We start from the raw sequence: 18,394 nt of genomic DNA on the forward strand, positions 1-18,394 counted from the left end.
GTAGAATCGCTGGGACCCCAAGGAACCACCCAAGATAGTGACACAGGGGACCCACGGGGGACGCGTGCAGTGTGAGAACACAGCCGCGAGCTCCGTGCAATCCTATGCGAAAGTTGCAGTTGGAATTTTAGAGGTTAAGGACACTTAGGAGAGGACTTGGAGCAAAGGTTCAAAGGCCAGCACCCACATGAGCACCGGAGTACTCGTGTTACCTAACCCAAGGAAGCCGGGTGCATAGGTGTCAAATGGTGTCTGGAATCTTCGCTGTCTTCAATGGAGAGTTGCTGCAAAGTGCTGCTGCCGTGGAAAGGAAAAGTGTCCGGTGTGATAAAAGCCTGGATCGAAGATGTGAAGAACCTGAAAGCAGAGGGGACAGAGTCTGGGTCCCCTGCCAGGGACCAAGGGCACGATAGACGAATGCCCACCGATGTCGGGTGTTTCAGGTGCGATGAGGTGAAGCTGGACTCCGCTGCCACGGGGACCAGGAGGTGTCGACGACGACCACAGTCTGCAGGTGAGCTGTCCCACGAAGGATGTCGAGTGCTGGGGGGTCGGTGTCGGGATTGGAGACCAACAAGCCTTGGCAATGGCAACCCACGTGGTGAGAGTAAAACGGCTTCGGTGTGGACCAGCAAGGTCCTGTGGACTCCCTAAGTGATGGAGTCAGGGCACGTCTGGAGCAACCAGGTAAGCCCGTTGAAAGTCAAAGTACTCTTCTCAGGGACCCACAAGTCGATGGACAAGGGATCGCGAAGGGACCCTGAGAGGAATCGCTAAGTACCAGCCTACAGATCACTCGAGGAGTGTAGGCCAGTAATCTTTGGTAGAATTACTGCTCAGGGTCTGGACTACAAGTAGCCCAAAGCACAGCCTCAGGGTTTGCCAAGAAGCATATGCTGCTGCAAATATGCACGGTGTCCAGGAGTTCGGGTTGCATGGTCCCCATGAGGGCGTTGGATCTCAGAATTGCTGAGAGCACGGATAGGCCTTGGGGAAGCTTGGAAACCCACCTCCTGTGTTGCAAAGTCTTAGGAGTCCTTCAGGAACTGTGTAGTTGCAAACCGGACAGATGCGTCTTTCCTGCCTGCCTTGCAGGGGAGTAACTCCTTTACTCCAAGGGAGATTCTTCGGTCATCCAAGGTCGTGTAGATAGTAGAAGTTCTGGGATTCTGTGGCAGAGTTTCATCCAGGTAAATCTAAAGTCCTGTAGTCAGGGGTTCCTACTTTATACCCAAGGAAGGAGTGGGACAAACTCTGGGGTCCCACCTATGGGAGGGTCAGGACAGAGGGGTGGCTACACCCATATCCTTTGTCCAGTTTCGAGACAGAGTAGGGGCTGGTAGCCCCTGCAACCGGTTTGAGCTGGACTATGCACAGGGACACCAAATGTGCCCCCAGTGCAGACATCAAAGCACTCTTGGCGTGCACCCACCCAGCCCCCAATACACTAAAACCTGTCTGGGAGGTGGTCACACCTCCCTGTGACAGGAAACCTATTGTCCAGGCCTCCCCTGCCGGAGTTTTGTCCGGCAGCAGGAGGGCAGACTTGTGTCTGTGGCTGGCAGCATCCATTTTGTGATGCCAGGGTTTGTGAAGCTGGTATCGGGTGTACCGGTGCGGTCATGTTTCTCCCTCTAGTAGGGTGGAATCATACCTCCCACACCAGTTACTGGTGTGGAGGTATTATTCCAAGGTGTTTGACACCAAACACAACATGTTTCCGTGCAGCCATTCCAAAGTTAGCATTTACCGCGGGGTTATAATGAACTTAAGAGTATATGGTTTGGCTGCATCACATACAAACCCGGAATAAAGGTTCCGAAGGCTGCAGAGGGGCTCTGCTCATGCATGGGCACCCTCTCACATAAAATACAGCACCCTGTCTTCAGGATTGATAAGGCCTGCCATAGGGGTAACTGATAGGTTTATATGTGCAGTGATATGGATAGATATAGGGAACCTATATCTAAGTAAGGGGTGAATACACCACCTTACACAGGCTGCTGTAGCAGACCTGTTGTGTCATTTTGAATGGTCTCCCAGGGGTGGTGTAATACATGCTGCAGCCCCTGAGAGGCCTCTGGTTTACCTATGCCCTAGGTACATAGTATACCATATACTAGGGACTTATAAGGGTACCCCAGAATCCAATGTGTGGTGACCCTAAAGTACATGCAATCAATTTAGAGAGGAAGCAGCTAGGCTGGGGTCCTGGATAGCAGGGTCTCAGCCAGACTAAAGTCGAAAAACAGTGAAACATCCTCAAAAAGTGGGGGTAACCATAAGAAGCAGATCCTACTCTCCTACACCTTGGAACCGGTCCCAGGATGCTTGTTTCTGGTCCAGGGAGGACCTGGCTTGGCAGTTTGGGCTGGACTGTTCCCACAGGGAACAGGGTCAAGACTGATTAGCATATGGTTGGGACTAAAGTGGAGTGGCACGGTGAGCAAAAGAACGATGGATTTACCCAAATCCTTGTGTCTAAGGGTGAATGTTTGCATTGTTCAGCATTCCGTCCATCATTTGTTATTTTGCATTTGTTGGCCTAAGTTGGCAGGGTATACCCAGACGTGGGTCCCGTGCTCACTGCGCCACTGGATTCAAGCTAGCCTGGCTGATGAGGGGTGATGCCCTGAAACCGGTCCCAGGATGCTTGTTTCCAGTCCCGAGAGGACCTCGCTTGACAGTTCAGGCTGGATTGTTCCAATAAGGAACAGGGTCAAGACTGATTTGCATATTGCTAGGTCCAAACTAGGGTAGCGTGGTGAGCAAAAGAACGATAGATTAAACCCAGATCTTTGTTACTGGAGGGGAGTGTTTGGATTGTTCAGTATTCCATTCATCATCTGTTCCTTTGGAATCTGTGGGGAACAAAGCACTTGAAAAGATCTGAAATGACTAAGCCAAGATCAGACAGGGCTGAGCTAACACCCCACAGGACTGGATCAGACATCATCCAGTGTTGGCCCATATCACAATAATGGCCCAAGATGAGGCCAGGATGGCTTATGTTCACACAGTGTTGAGCCAAGACCACATATTACTGGCCAAAGATCACACACTGTGAGTCAAGGTCACACAGCACACAGAACTGAACCAATAACAGACACTGCTTGGGTATTATCAACTAGCTGATGGCCCAAGATCAGGCATTGCTGGATCAACATCACACAGAGCTTAGCTAAGATTACATACTGGTTATCAAAAGAACAGCCAAAATCATGCGTGACTGAGTCAGGGTCTCAAACCATGAGTCAAACCAACATAGTGCTGGCCCAGTCTTGCTGGTTGCTGACCCAATCCTACTCACACAAGGGCAAGATCATACATCTCTAGCTAACAACGCACAGCACTGGCACAGAATCAAACAATGTTGGTCCATGATCAAACAGCGAGGGCTCAAGATCAAACAGTGCTTGGCCAAGGTCACTGCAGCCCTAATATCACACTGAGCAGGTTATTATGTGCAGTTCTACACCTTGTAAATTTATACTGAAAATCCTGAGGCATAAAAAGCTTAGTCCAAACGTCTCTTTAAACGCAATGGATGGCTTACACATTTGAGAAGGTCATAGTAGGAGACAGGTTATTAATGGTCTATATATGCCTTGCCCACATGTGCAGAGGGAATTTGCACAAAAAGGAAACTTGAGACTAATAACAATGGTAATGCAAGGGCAAAATGAATACTAGACCGATGGCAGTCTTTATATAATCATGTCTTGCCCACAGCTCCGCCCCTTTGCCCCACCCTCTAACTTAATTTGATGAGTACCTGCTCTTATTTTTCCCCATTTAAAGCACTGGAGCAAGATAGAGAAAAAACACATCAGAAAAGGAAGTCAAGGACGGGAAAGTGCCACAAAGGGAGAAAACTAGAACATGCCACGGTCAGGAAAAGGCGCAGCCTGGAAGTGAATTAAATAGGCCGACGTTTAATCGCACTGACCATGGACATCTCGTTTCACCAGGAGCTTCAGGCACCGGCGCACTTTCATCAGTGCTTAATTTGTAAAATAATATGTGCCAGGACCCGGACACGGAGGCAGCCGCGGTCTGTGGTGGTAACAGCGGTGGGGCCAGATAAGAGGAAATTTTTGAGGGACGATGCAGAGGGGAAATTAAATAAATAAGTAATTTTCCCTCTGCATCGTCCTTCGAAATCCCCCCTTACCTGGCCCCACAGCTGGTACCTGCATGGACCGCAGCTGCCAGGAGGCCACTGCAGCTTGCACCACCAATTGCCCAGTGAATACTGCCAAAACAACTACTATACATCTTTCTCGCCTGCAAGTGCGACAGTTCAGATTATTCCAGGTCCACAAAGTTAAAGGAATGGCTGGGGAGGCAGGTATTAGTATTTTGTAATGTATTTTGTATTCATAAACAACCGTAGTTCTGCTCTTCTCTAAATTAGATGAGCAGCGTCACTATGTGGCAGACTGTCATAAGTGTGGCGATGACAATTAAGTGCCAGTGCCGAGCACCGGAAACCAATTAGTCCCGGTGCCGAGATACGAAAACCACTGGCTCAAATTAAGCACGGACTTTCATTTACAAATTGTAATGGACGGCATGACGATAGTGAAGCAACCAACACCACGTGACCCATTACACAGCCCTTGGGAGGGAGGGGATGATAGTGTGGCTGTGTCACAAAGTCACATGATCTCAGATAGTTCTACGAAAGGTGCTCGGCTTATCCCTGTACAAGATGAGATGAAGGTCAGACGACACGTCCCACAAGATGACGCCATATTCTTTCTTCGAGCTGCCCATCTCCTCAGGGGCATAGAACACGCAATCAGACCACAGTCTCATCACATCAAATACAGCAGACTCGGGCCTGGCGTCATCTCTCTCGTGTAATGACGACACCAGCTGACACGTCACAACAGTCTGCTAGTCATCCCGAGGGCCCAGGCCCCTCCCGAGTCACTGGCCAACCTGCAGCTCGGGGTTTCCGCTCATTAACCTGGTCCCCGCAGGGCTGCTAGGCGCCCCGCTCTTCTCGGCCCTGGTCAGCTGTCAGACGCTCTTCTCCTCACAGGCCTGATCGCCCCATGGCGCTAACCATCCCACTGCCCCCTCCTCCAGGGCCTGGTTCCCGTCATCGGCACCTTCTATTTCTGGTTCGCTTATCGCGCCCTTTGGTTGCAGTGGGCACCGTGGGGTGCTCGGAGAGGGAGGGGACACGCTCCTAGTTTGGCGCCACGCAGATCTCACCGTATTAACAGTACTTTCTAAATGGGTGCAAAATCCCGTCTAACATTTCCGGGTGCTATACAAAGCTACCCGTAAAGGACTTCTAGGCGGATTAAACATCTGACTTATTCTTCCTGCAACCGCCCCCCCCCCAAATCACCCATCCAAGATGTCTCTAAACCAAGGTAAAGTCAACATAAAGTTACGAGCGTGACGAGACCCGGCTCCAGTGTAGCGCCTTGAACTGCCCAGCTTCAGTCAAGCGGGTTCTGTGATAAAGCACCCGCAATAAAAGGGGGCGTACAATTGTGCTAGTTTTAGTCCCATGGACGAAATTGTAATACATGTTTAGCTCCTAAGCAAGTATTATTTGCAACGTTTTTGCGGTTGTGTAAGCTGCTCCCGCACACAGCTTAAGTAAGGGGAAAACATGCATATCTATCGCTGTTCCCTTCACAGAGGAAGACAAAATCGGTTTCTGTTTTGCACAATACAAAAAATTAATATCGTTATTAGATCGAATGCGCTTCTTCAGGCTTGACGAGGTCATTGCATGTGTGATACTGTTAGCCAGGTCTAGCTTATAGCCACAATAACTTTGTATACTGAGTTTTTTTATGCCCAATTTACAATGTTAAAACATAATTACAAGTCTTAGAATGTATTTGGGGGATATATAAAGTGGAGGTGTTTTGGCCCTAACAATTCTATCGCTGGAAAGAACAAGCATTGGCAATAACAATAGGTCCTGCCTTTTGGCTGCCAGACCTACTGCTTTTGTTAATGCTTTTGGCAAATATATATATATTTATATATATTTTTGACAATGATGTGCAGCCTTGGTGAAAAAAAAAGCTTGATGGTGTGTACGAACAGCGTGCCAGCATTTAGGCGTATGTGCGCACATGAGTCACCACTTATACACAGCTTGACGGCTGATATTTTTTAAAATTTTCTGTTCCAAGATGGCGGACACCAATAATAAATAAATAAAATTTAAATGTGCGAGGAAACGCAGTTTGTAAATTCCAGCAGCCGGACCCTTCAAAAACAAGACAAGCCCTTTAAAAAATAAAAAGACCACTAAGGGAGTAGAGAAGCAAAGGAGTAATGGATGGGGAGAAAAGTGAACATTAGGGGGCTACAAGAAGTGGAAGGGACAAGGGGCAAAGTAGGAGCTTACGGTGGACAAGGGAAAAAAAAAAAAATAACAAGCATTGGCATAGCCAATAGGTCTCACCTTTGGGACCTTACAAGTGTTTGCCATGCAACGGTTGATATTGTTGCACCAAGGATATTGTGCTGCATAACTAAATACATATAAGGTCCCAAAAGTGAGACCTATTGGCTATGGACAAGTCATGGATGATACACAGTAAGCAGCGTTCTACTATACATTGTTGTTTTGAATAGTTTCAACGTCAGTTGGTAAAGAGAAGCCTTTAAGTGCATAGCTGCCAAGGTTTTAAATTGCTATGTGTGATATTTTCATAATTTTATTGTAATTATTTTGCCCCAGTTTTAAAGTCTTTTTAGAGTTTCTCATTGCTCAAATAGGTGTAATCACCAATATGTATATGTTTCCCTAATTTTCATTGCTTGAGTTCTGAGTCTGATGTGGTGCCAAATGGCCAAACCAAATGCTGAGATAGCCAAAGAAACAGAGTGAGTGCATATAGCAAACGGTAAATGATGTAATGGGTGGAATCGGGCCCTCGTTTAGCCGGGTAAAGCCACTTTACAAGCAACACAGCCCACAATGCTCTTTAGCTAGTGGAAATTATACTAATTGAAAACTTTTTTTCCGGGATGGTGTTTCTCAGGAATTGGGATTTTGGGAAAAGTCAGTATTGCAGTATAAGTGCTGGAGGTCGACCATTGTCCCTCTCAGCTGTATTTTCTTGGCTGTAATTTGCCTCGTAATTGTAGTAATCTCTTTAAAAGAGACAGTGGGTTTAATATTATAGAGGAGAAGGGAAGAAAACAAAGATTTGACTACTCTCTGTTAAGACGAAGGCGACGAGGATTGTAGGAAAATTGGGTGTCCAGACGCCTAATCCCACTTGGTTTATTGGTTTTATCGCCACGACAAACCGCCTATCCTACTCTAATTCTCAGAATACACCCCCCAAAAAAACAGGTTGACATGTCATTAATTGATCGTTGTGTCAGCCAACTGAGAGAAAGTTAAAATAAATGGCTTCAGTTTTTGACATAAATGGCAAAGACTAAATAAAGCACGCAGTCTGCTGCAGAACACCATACCGAATCCGTAAAGAGGGAGGCTTGTAGCATGAAACTGAGCTAGCGAAAGGTGTCATTCCCTTGCTAAATGAGTCCTCCGTGCAGCAGGTCTGTAATGAAGGGAGCAAACAAAATATCCCTGAATTATATATTATTACGCTTTTCCCAAAGACTAACAACCGTCAGAGCCTGACTGACGCCAGTCATTTCTAATGCCACGTAAAGGCTAAAGGAAAGAGAGGCTCACAGTGATAATGACACGTTCGCACAGTACCTAGCAACGAACTGGATATGACGTTATGCTCTGCGCAGGACGTCACCCTGGATTTGGGAGGCGCCGACATGAATGCAATATTCCTGTAACGTTCAGGGCAAAAGTACTTTGTTTGTAGTCGATTGCATACCCATTTAAGAAATAGTTTAATAAAAAAAAAAAAACGCAGGAATTGGGTAACATTTTGAGACCTTGTATTCACTGTTTGGTATAGCACCTAACCCCCCCCTCCATGCCGCTTCATTTCATTAAGCGTATGAATTTATATTATTATAAAACAGAGGTCACTTTTTAACTTTTAGCTTCGTGGAGGGTGTGTAACTGATAAAAGACTCCTGAAAATAAGTCTGTCTGCAGTTACAGTACAGATGTGGCACAGTCACAGTGAAGTAACATTAATAATCCCCTCTCTCTTTGGCCTCTCACAAGTACACACATGGACATGTCACGGCGCCAAATTAGACAAGCGGGGCCCCGAAAGGTGAAGCGACGTGCAGCGTTTACCTTGCGGGAGCGAGCAGCGGCAGGCGGGATAATTACAAACAGATGGCGCCGCTGCTGGCTCCCACAAGGTAAACGCCACACATGCACGAGGGCTCATTGGGAACAGTGCAGTACATGCACGAGTTTCCCAAAAAGTCCGGAGCGATATCAAGAGGTCCCTCCTAAGCAACGCTTGCGCGTTGAGTAGGTGAGACCTAAAAAATGACAAGAAGGGGGTGCGCTGGAAGAGAAGCAATGGACTGAGGGAAGGAGGGAGCAACATGGAGCATGTGGAGGAGTGAGAGAGGGAAGCAGCACACGAGGGAGAGAACAAGAAAATGCATGCACTCCAATGGAGTACTAAAAGAAAAAGAAATGTCATTCCCTGAATGTGAGCAGTGGAAGGATAAAAGTCATCTAATCAAATGGATAATAGAGAAGCTATGCTCCAAGGGCAGGACAAACACAATTAAGAGGAAGGAATTAATTGAATAAGAAGCAAGCTAATAAGGCTGACAAGAAAGACAGCCAATGGTAAGCAATGATCTGGACAAAAGTCCACTGTCATCATTAGTTTTGTCAATAGGTCTCGACAAAAGACATCTAAAAGCTGCCCCGGGGGCAAGACATAAAAAATGAAATCTGCTACTGACTAAAGGGTATGACTGTCTGAAGATGTCACATGACATGGCCTTACTTGGCAATTATGGAAGGCTCCTGAGGCCTGCACTTGACTCTTTTCACATGCTCGGTGATGGGTGAGGTAGCGCTGCTTGAACCTACAGAGGAGTGCCTAATTTGTAAAACTAAAACAAAAAAGAAAGTGGCAGGGCTCTCATCAGGAGAGAACTTCAGCTTGTGACACATATTGCCCTTGCCAACGCTATCAATTACACTACCAACACAGCTATTAACTCCTACACGTGTGAATATTCAGACTTGGGCGGCAAGTATTAGTCATTTTTACCATATATTGGACGAATAAACAGCTGTTGCTGTCCTCCCCTCTAAATTAGATTTACAGTGCCACCATGTGACAGACTGTCATAAATCCAGGTGTTGACAATTTAGTGCCGGTGTAGAGCACCGGAAACCACCGGCTCAAATTAAGCCATGAAGGGTTAGTTGCTATAGTGAACAGTATCCAGGCAGTGCTAGGCAGTCAGTACAAGTCAGTTCACTGCACTGGGGTGTGATGTGCTCCAAGCGAGACCCAGAATGTTCTACCAGCTGAGGGACTGCGCTGGGGCTATTCAGATCAAATAACTGCATCGAGACAAGGGGAATCAGAAGGAATAATGCAGCTCCTGGAGCAACGGCAGAGCTGGGGACTAAGAGAGTACGGTTCAGCAAGAGTCAGGGAACGGATGGGTTGGATGATCTTGGGCCCTGAGTACATTAAAGGTACAGGGATGGCACTGGACTCACCTCTTCCTGTAGCAGAGGAATCCAAACAGGATGAGGCCCGTTGTTATCAGTACAAGTCCGACAATTATCAGAATAAGCATAAGAGCCGTATCTGCAGAGATAAAACACACCCTTAACACAAACACATTACTGTTTACCCCCTGAGTAAGAAGCATCACACACACAGAGCAGGCTACTGACAACTAGACCATAAAACAGGTAGGGCCGGTCATGTTGGCACTCAAGTTTACCAGATCCATGTATGAGTAGCTAATACATTTCTGGTTATAGCTCTGAATTCAGGTACTTGTAGTGTTGTTATAGTGAAATGAAATGAACAAGCACTATACACACACCACGATGCAAATAAAAATCCTGGACTTGATTCAGGTAAGAACCTCAGCAACTTTGAAGCTCTGTGTCTGACATGTAGGACTTTGCCCCAGTACGTTTGGTATTTAAGGTGCTGATATAGACCAGTCTACATAAGCTTAGCCTAGCAACCCTTTGACTCTCAGCTCTGCTACTGGCATTTTCCAACCTCTTGCACTGTCCCACCATTGGAACCGACCCACCCCAGGGCATCACATTATCAATAGGAATGGTCTGTGTCGCCCACTGTCCCACACCTTGTGTCAATGACCTGTCCCTAGTATCTCCTTACTCCGCTGGTCCATCGTAACCCTTTCACAGGTCTGCGCTCCTTGGATACCCAGAGGCTTTACATCCGACACCGGTACTGGCTTTGTCCCGATATTATTCCAACATTACCTGCTCCATCCAAGCGGATTTCAACACTGGGGAAAGTGGTTTGCTCTTGAGGGACGCTGCTCACAGTGGAAATCTCTCTGGGGACCACATACACTGTAGACATAAAAACAAACAAGGAACGTTAGTCAGATACCCGGAAGAGCAGGCCTCAAACACCAAGAGACATTTAGATAATTGCATACCTCCAAATGTCCAGCAGCTATTAGGAATTACAAGTTGTATTTCATTTAAGATGAATGTCAAGCTCTCCCCAGCCCTTTTGCCTGGTTCACCAGCATCCATCTAGCCTACTCATTTGGTATGTTTGGCCATGAAGGCTTGAAGTGGACAGAAGTGGTACCAGAGCATCCGCAGCGGCATAGATCAGAAATCAATGGCTGAAGCCCTGCCAGGCCTAGAAGTTCTAGCCAAGTTATGTCACTAATTACCCATGAAGCACCAGACAGGTCTTTAAAAGTCTTCCTACTTCCTGGTCTCTACCAGGGGCATGGCCAAATAAACATAGCTAGGAAAGCAATGCTTTAAGAAGGGCATGGCCAATGTAATCGAGGATGTTAGCATTGTCCCATCTGACCAGTATCTGCGAGCCTCTCTTTTGTTTTCTGTTAGTCCATCCAAACACATAGAACAACATTTGCCCGTTAGATCTTTTGGTTTTTCCAATGCTGGTAAGCACTGAATATAATACCTTAGCAGATAAAAGATTAAAAACGACATTGTTGTACATAAATAGAAATGAAAAAATTTAAGTTCAGAAAAAATGAGAGACTGTCAATCAAACATTACAAAGATTTGAAGAAGGGGGTGTGTACTTCTGAGTGTTTCAGCCATTCCCATGCCCTCTCTCGTCACTTTCCTTTCCAATTTCTCACTCTAGGTTACTCACTTTTGCCTTTTTCTCCACATATTTCTCTTTCTGTCCCCTCCATCTGTATGTCTCACACTTAATTTCCTTCCTCTTCATCACTGTCTTTCCACCCTCTCCTTCAACATGTATTTTGTTTCACTTCAAACACTTCACCATCTCCAACAAATCTCCAGAGAACACATTCACACCTTCCCGACCCACACATACACTCCCCCCTGTGAACATTAGGGGTGGGCAAAAACCTTTTTTCTTTCAATCAGTGGTAAGTGGGTGCAAAAATGAGGAAATTCTGCCATTTCTGCATGCACCTGCCTCTGCCCTAGTTGAACAAGTATTGGCAAAGTCGATAGGTCTCGCCTATGCAAGAGCTATTAGCTTTGCCAACGTGTTTAAGCCATGTTGTACACCAGCGTAGCTACTATTCATGGCTAAACTTTAGTAGTGTAAAGGAGAGTGGCATGGAGTGTCGTAGCATAGAGTGCTGTAGAATAGCATGGCATAGAGTGTCGTAGAGTGGAGTGGCATAGAAAAGAGTAGATTGGCATAGATTGTAGTGAGGTAACAGAGTGGCGTAGAGGGAATTGAGTAGAGTGTCACTGAGCGGAATAGGTTGTTGTAGAGTGGAACGGCAGAGCGAAGTAGATTGTTGTAAATTGTAGTGGCTTAGAGTGTCGTAAAGTGGAGTGGCACAGATTAGTGTTTCGTATAATAGAGTGGAGTAAAGCGGAATGGAGAGGGAGTTGCACAGACCACTGCAGAGTGGAGAAGAGTGGAGTAGAGTGTTGTAGAGTGGAGTGGCATAGAGTGGAGAAGAGTGATGTAGAGTAAAATGATGCATAGTAGATTGGCATAGAGTGCAGTGGTTTAGAGTACAGTGGTGAAGAGTAGAGCAGAGTGGTGCAGAGTCCAGTGGCGCAGCATAGATTGCAGTGGCATGGCCCAGAATGGAGTACAGTGGCAGAGTGCAGTGGTGTACAGTAGATTGTTTCAGAGTAGAGTGGAGGGGAGTGGAGTGGTGTAGGGTAGTGGGTTAGAGTGGATTTGCACAGAGTGCAGTGTTGTAGATTGGAGTGATGCAGAGTAGAGTGGCCTTTAGTGTACTGGTGTAGAGTGCAGTGGAGTGGCACAGAGTAGAGTGGCGTAGAGTGCCGTGTTGCAAAGTAGAATGTCGTATAGTGAAGTGGTGCAGGGTAGAGTGCAGTGACGTAGAGAGGAGTGATGCAGAGAAGTGTGGCTTAGAGTGGAATGGCGTAGAGTAGCATAGAATGCAGTGGCGTAGAGTGGTGCAGAGTAGATTACAGTGGCTCAGAGTTGATTGGCATAGAGTGCAGTGGAGTACAGTGCATTGGCGTGGAGTGCAGTAGAGTAGTGCTAAATAGAGTGCAGTGGCATAGAGTACAGGGGTGCAGAATAAAGTGGCATAGAGCTCAGTGGCAGAGAATGCACTGTTGCGGAGTAGAGTGTCGTAGAGTACAGTGGTGTATAGTAAAGTGGTGAAGAGTAGAGTGGGGTAGAGAGCAGTAGCGCACAGTAGAACAGAGTGCCGTAGAGTGCAGTGGTGCAGAGTGCAAGGACGTAAAGTGCATGGTTTTGAGTAAAGTGGTGTAGAATGCATTGGCATAAAGTGCAGCGGTTAGAGCAGTGTGGCAGACTGCAGTGGCATAGTGTAGTAGAGTGGTGCAGAGTAGAGTAGAGTGGCATACAGGGGAGTGGTGCAACGTAGATTGCAGTAGCGGAGAGTGGAGTGGCATAGGCGTAGGCACCTGGACACTGAGTTTGCCACTTGCCTGTGGCCTCCATTTCCTGCTTGTTCCAGACTGATCCAGTGACATTGCAGCTGCCCAGGTTTTCCTGCTGGGGTTTTCCCACTCATTGCTCTTTCTCCCAACAGAAGCCCCACCCACCACAGGACCTACCTAATGCAGGCTGCAGCGTGACCACATCAGTAGGCACCTGGACACCTAGCTTGCCACTTGCCTGTGACCTTCAGTTCCTGCGTGTTCCAGACTGAGCCAGTGACATCGCAGCTGGTTGTTTTCCTGCTGCGTTTTTTCCAACCAGATTTTTCCACTCACCGTTCTTTCCATCAACAGAAGCCCTGCCCACCCCAGGACCTACTTAATGCAGGCCACAGCACAACTGCGCATCGGAAGTGCCACTGGTGCACCGAAGGCGTGTCAAAGGCTAACCTGTCCGTGCCTGGACCAGGGCCAGTGCCACAACTTCTGGCCCTCCCACCCCCGAAGATACACCATCACCGAGCTCTACACCCTTGACCCTGTACGCAGCAACAAACACTGCCAACCGTGCCGACCCATGCTCCACGGTAGGACCTTTCACCTGCACCCACTGCGACTAAACACACACCAGTCTACCAACCAGCCCCACCCTAAACACCACCTGAACAAAAACAACAACTCATGCATGCACCCTTCTCAACACACATTCACTATGCAAGAATTCCAATGAATCATGGGACCTCATCGCCATACTCGCACCAGACACAGTCTTCCTCACTGAGACCTGGCTCCACTCCACATCCACCCCAGACATTGCCACAGCGATCCCCTACGGATATAAAATCACTCAGTAGGACCGCACCAACAAGCCAGGAGGAGGAACAGCCATAATCCACAAAGAGACCATACTGTGTACCACCATCACCGACAACACCACCACACCCATGAAACATCTCAACGCCAAGCTCCACACGGATTACAAGACAACCATCAGAGGCACCCTCGCATACCGCCTGCACTCCAGCTTCTGCAACAGCATCGCAAACTTCATTGCACCCCTAGCCTTAGACTCCAAGAACAACACCTATCTCGGTGACCGAAATTTCCACATGGACGACCCCAACGACAAAAACATCACAAACCTCCTGAACAGTATGAGGAGCCTCGGATTGACCCAGATCGTCTATGACCATGCACACAACCCAGGACACACGCTGGACCCAATTTTCACCTCAAGCATCTGCATCAAATACAGCCATGCCACAGAAATCACATGGACCGATCACTCTATTGTCCATTTCAGCATCTCGAGCCCCTGCACCACCATCCCCAAGATGACCAATACCCCTCACTGTAGGTGGAACAAAATTTCAGAGACCAGTTAGGCGAACGCCCTCAACACCTCTAACCCTGCTACCACCACCAACCTCAAAAAGGGAGCAAAAACTTCAATACCTAAATCACCAATTGCGCAAACAGCATTGTCTCCATCGAACAAGTTACTAACCTTCGGTAACGATGTATCTGTAAGAAACATTAGTTAGTTAGATTCCTCACCTTAGAATATCCCCAGGCGTCAGACTGGATCCGGAAGATTTTTCGTCAGCAATACCCCTTGCGCGTCGCTAGGCGTCGTCTGCGGCTCCGCGTCCGTCGTCGGCGTCGTGCGCCGGGATGACGTCGTCGGAGTACTTAGACGCCGCCCTCGCGCGCTGACGTCAGTTCTTGTACATAGCCTTCCGCGCCAGGAACGCAGAGCCATGCAAAGACCGACACTGGTGCCAAAAATAAAATCTAGGGGCCTGAAAGGACAACCTTAACCCTAGATGTCAGTTCGCAGAACGGGGAGGATGGGAGGGTCGGTGAGGAATCTAACTAACTAATGTTTCTTACAGATACATCGTTACCGAAGGTTAGTAACTTGTTCATCTGAAAGAAACACGTTAGTTAGATTCCTCACCTTAGAATAGATACCCAAGCAATACCATCCCCGGTGGTGGGTCTGCGAACCAAGATCACACCAGAAAGTCCTGGAGGACAGAACGGCCAAAGAAGCCATCCCTCCGGACTTGGCTGTCAAGGCAATAATGCCTGGCAAACGTGTGTAGCGAAGCCCACGTCGCCGCCTGACAGATGTCCTGCAAAGGGACTCCCCGTCCCAAGGCAGTAGTAGCCGCTGTGGCCCGAGTAGAATGGGCGCGCAGCCCAACAGGAGGGTCCTTTTTAGCCAAGGAATAGCAGATTTTGATACACAAAACGACCCACCGAGAGATGGTTCGTTTGTGCACAGCTTTCCCCTTCTTAGCGCCCACGTACCCAACAAAAAGCTGGTCGTCCACCCGGAACTGTTTTGTGCGGTCCAGATAGAAGGAGAGCGCACGTTTTGGGTCCAGACGGTGGAGCCTCTCTTCCTCTTTGGAAGGATGCGGAGGCGGAAAGAAGGTGGGCAAGGTGACAGACTGCCCAAGGTGAAATGGAGTCACCACTTTAGGAAGAAAGGAGGGACGAGGCCGAAGGACAACCTTGTCCGGATGAACAGATAGAAAAGGAGGCTTTGAAGATAAAGCCTGGAGCTCACTCACCCGTCTAGCCGAGGTGATGGCTACCAGAAAAGCAGTCTTTAGAGTGAGAAGACGAAGAGGGCAATTGTGAAGAGGCTCAAAGGGAGCGCACATCAGGAATGTCAAGACCAGATTCAAGTCCCACTGAGGCATTACAAAAGGGACAGGAGGGAACGTGTGTGTAATGCCTTTGAGAAAGCGTGTAACCACAGGGGACTTGAAAAGAGAAGGCTGATCAGGAAGCCGCAAGAAGGCGGAGATGGCAGCAAGATAACCTTTCAGGGTGCCCAGGGCAGAGCCCTGCCGGGCCAGAGAAAGAAGGAAGAGGAGAACCTCAGAAAGAGGGGCGGAAAGGGGATCCACAGCCTTTGCTGTGCACCATGCCACAAATTTGTTCCACCGGCAGGCGTATACCGACTTTGTGGAGGGACGCCTGGCTGCCAGAATGATATCACAGACTTCAGGAGGCAAGTCAAATGGCATCAACTGCCGCCGCTCAATCTCCACGCATGGAGGTGGAGGCTGGACAGGTTCGGGTGGAGGACCGTCCCCTGCTGCTGCGACAGAAGATCCTCCCGAAGGGGCAGACGTATCGGAGGATCGGTCAACATACTGAGTAGCTCGGGATACCAGTACCTTCGTGCCCAATCCGGAGCCACCAAGATGACTTGGGCCCGGTCGTGCCTGATCTTCTTCAGCACTCTGGGCAGAAGTGGTATAGGCGGAAAGGCGTACAACAGACCGCAACTCCACTCGTGACGAAAAGCGTCGCCGAGCGAGTGCCGCCTTGGAAATTCCAACGCGCAGAACTGCTGACATTGCGCGTTCTCTTCGGTGGCGAATAGATCTAACCAAGGCTCTCCCCACTGCTGAAAGAGGCCTTGCACCACTTCGGAGTTCAGACGCCATTCGTGATCCATCATGCACCGGCGGCTGAGTTCGTCTGCTCTGGCGTTCAGAGAGCCCGCCAGATGTTGAACCACCAGGGTGACGCCCTGGTGTTCCAGCCATGTCCAGAGGCGCAGAGCCTCCTGACAAAGGGTCCACGACCCCACCCCGCCCTGTTTGTTGCAGTACCACATGGCGGTGGTGTTGTCCGTGAACACCTGCACGACACTTCCCCTGACAGAGGGAAGGAAGGCTTTCAGTGCAAGCCGGATCGCTCTCAACTCCAACAGGTTGATGTGGAGGCGAGACTCCGCCGGAGACCAGAGGCCTCTGATCTCCGCCTCTCCCATATGGCCACCCCATCCCAAGAGGGACGCATCCGTCACTACGACATGCTCCGGTTGGGGAAGGGAGAGGCTCTTGCCCTTGACCCACTCGCGGTCCGTGAGCCACCACTGCAACTGCTGTGCAGTACCCTCCGAGATCAAGACATGGTCGGACAGGTTGCCGTGATGCTGGGCCCACTGAAACTTCAGGTCCCACTGCAGAGCCCGCATGCGCCGCCTGGCGTGATGCACTAGTAGGATGCAGGAGGCCATCAGCCCCAGAAGCCGCAACACTAACCTGACCGAAACCCGGGATAGAGGCCGAAAGATGGGAATCAGGGCCTGTATATCCCGGACCCGCTGTTCCGGTGGATGGACCCGGAACTGCGCCGAATCGAGAACCGCTCCGATGAAGAGGAGCTTCTGAGAGGGACTCAAGTGCGACTTCGGCACGTTGATGGAAAACCCCAGCAAATGCAGGAGATCCGCCGTAGTCTGGAGGTGGGAGACGACTGCCTGGGGCGAGCCCGCCTTCAACAACCAGTCGTCGAGATAGGGGAAGACTGGGACCCCTGATCTGCGCAGATGAGCTGCGACCACCGCCATCACTTTCGTGAACACCCGAGGGGCACTGGTGAGGCCGAAGGGGAGCACGGTAAACTGAAAGTGCTCTTGGCCCACCGTGAACCGCAGGTAACGCCGGTGGGCCGGCAGGACGGGGATATGGAAATATGCGTCCTGCAAGTCCAACGCTACCATCCAGTCTCCAGGGTCTAGGGCAGCTAAAACCTGAGCCAACGTTAGCATCTTGAACCTTTCCTTTCGGAGGAAGGCATTGACGTTCCGGAGGTCCAAGATAGGGCGCAGGCCCCCCTTGCCCTTCTTGGGAACCAGAAAGTAGTGGGAATAACAACCACGACCTACTTCTGGACTCGGAACGCGCTCGACGGCCCCCTTGGCCAAGAGAGCCGAAACTTCCTCGCGGAGAAGATCCAAATGATCCCCCGAGATACGGTGGTGCTGCGGTGGCATGGCTGGAGGGGTCGTCTCGAAGGGGAGGGAGTAGCCCCTTCGGACGATTTGCAGCACCCACCTGTCCGATGTTATGGACCGCCAGTGGAGCAGGTGATGGCGAACTCTGCCGCCCACTGGCGTGGTATGGGCCTGAAAGCTCGGACTAGGAAGGCTTTGAGGCGGATGCTGCCGGGGTGGATGTGGGCTGACCACGTCGGCCTCCATTTCCGCCACGGCGGAAGCCACGTCCACGACCGCGCGCAGGTTGGTTCTGCGGCTGGTGGCTTTGCGAACGTGAGGAGGCGCCCCTTCCTTGGCCACGAAAGGGGCGAAAAGCGGAGGTGTGCGCCCGCGGAGCCGAGAGGCCCAAGGACTTGGCCGTAGCCCGGGAGTCCTTAAAGCGGTTCAGCGCACTGTCCGCCTTCTCACCAAACAGGCGAGTGCCATCAAAGGGCATGTCCATGAGGGTGTTCTGGACATCCCCGGAAAATGACGTGGACCGCATCCAGGCATGGCGGCGGAGCGCCACCGTGGTGGAAATCGCCCGACCTAGCGAGTCCGTGGTGTCAAGCCCACATCTTATGGCGTGCCGTGCTGCATCCCTCCCATCGGCC

General features: G+C 49.5%; 1 protein-coding gene across 1 annotated transcript in view; it reads right to left on the reverse strand.

Moving 5' to 3' along the window:
• LOC146857157 (discoidin, CUB and LCCL domain-containing protein 1-like) overlaps window positions 1-18,394 on the reverse strand; it is a 231,141-nt gene that overhangs the window by 26,572 nt on the left and 186,175 nt on the right. Inside the window, exons 11-12 of the mRNA XM_085647637.1 lie at window positions 10,385-10,477; window positions 9,635-9,725 (exon numbers count right to left, since the gene is read on the reverse strand). Coding sequence (XP_085503763.1) covers window positions 9,635-9,725; window positions 10,385-10,477 — 184 coding nt within the window. The remainder of the gene's footprint in view (window positions 1-9,634; window positions 9,726-10,384; window positions 10,478-18,394) is intronic.

The sequence above is a fragment of the Triturus cristatus genome, chromosome 3_2, assembly GCF_964204655.1.
Source record: "Triturus cristatus chromosome 3_2, aTriCri1.1, whole genome shotgun sequence".
In the NCBI taxonomy this organism is placed as follows: Eukaryota; Metazoa; Chordata; class Amphibia; order Caudata; family Salamandridae; genus Triturus; species Triturus cristatus.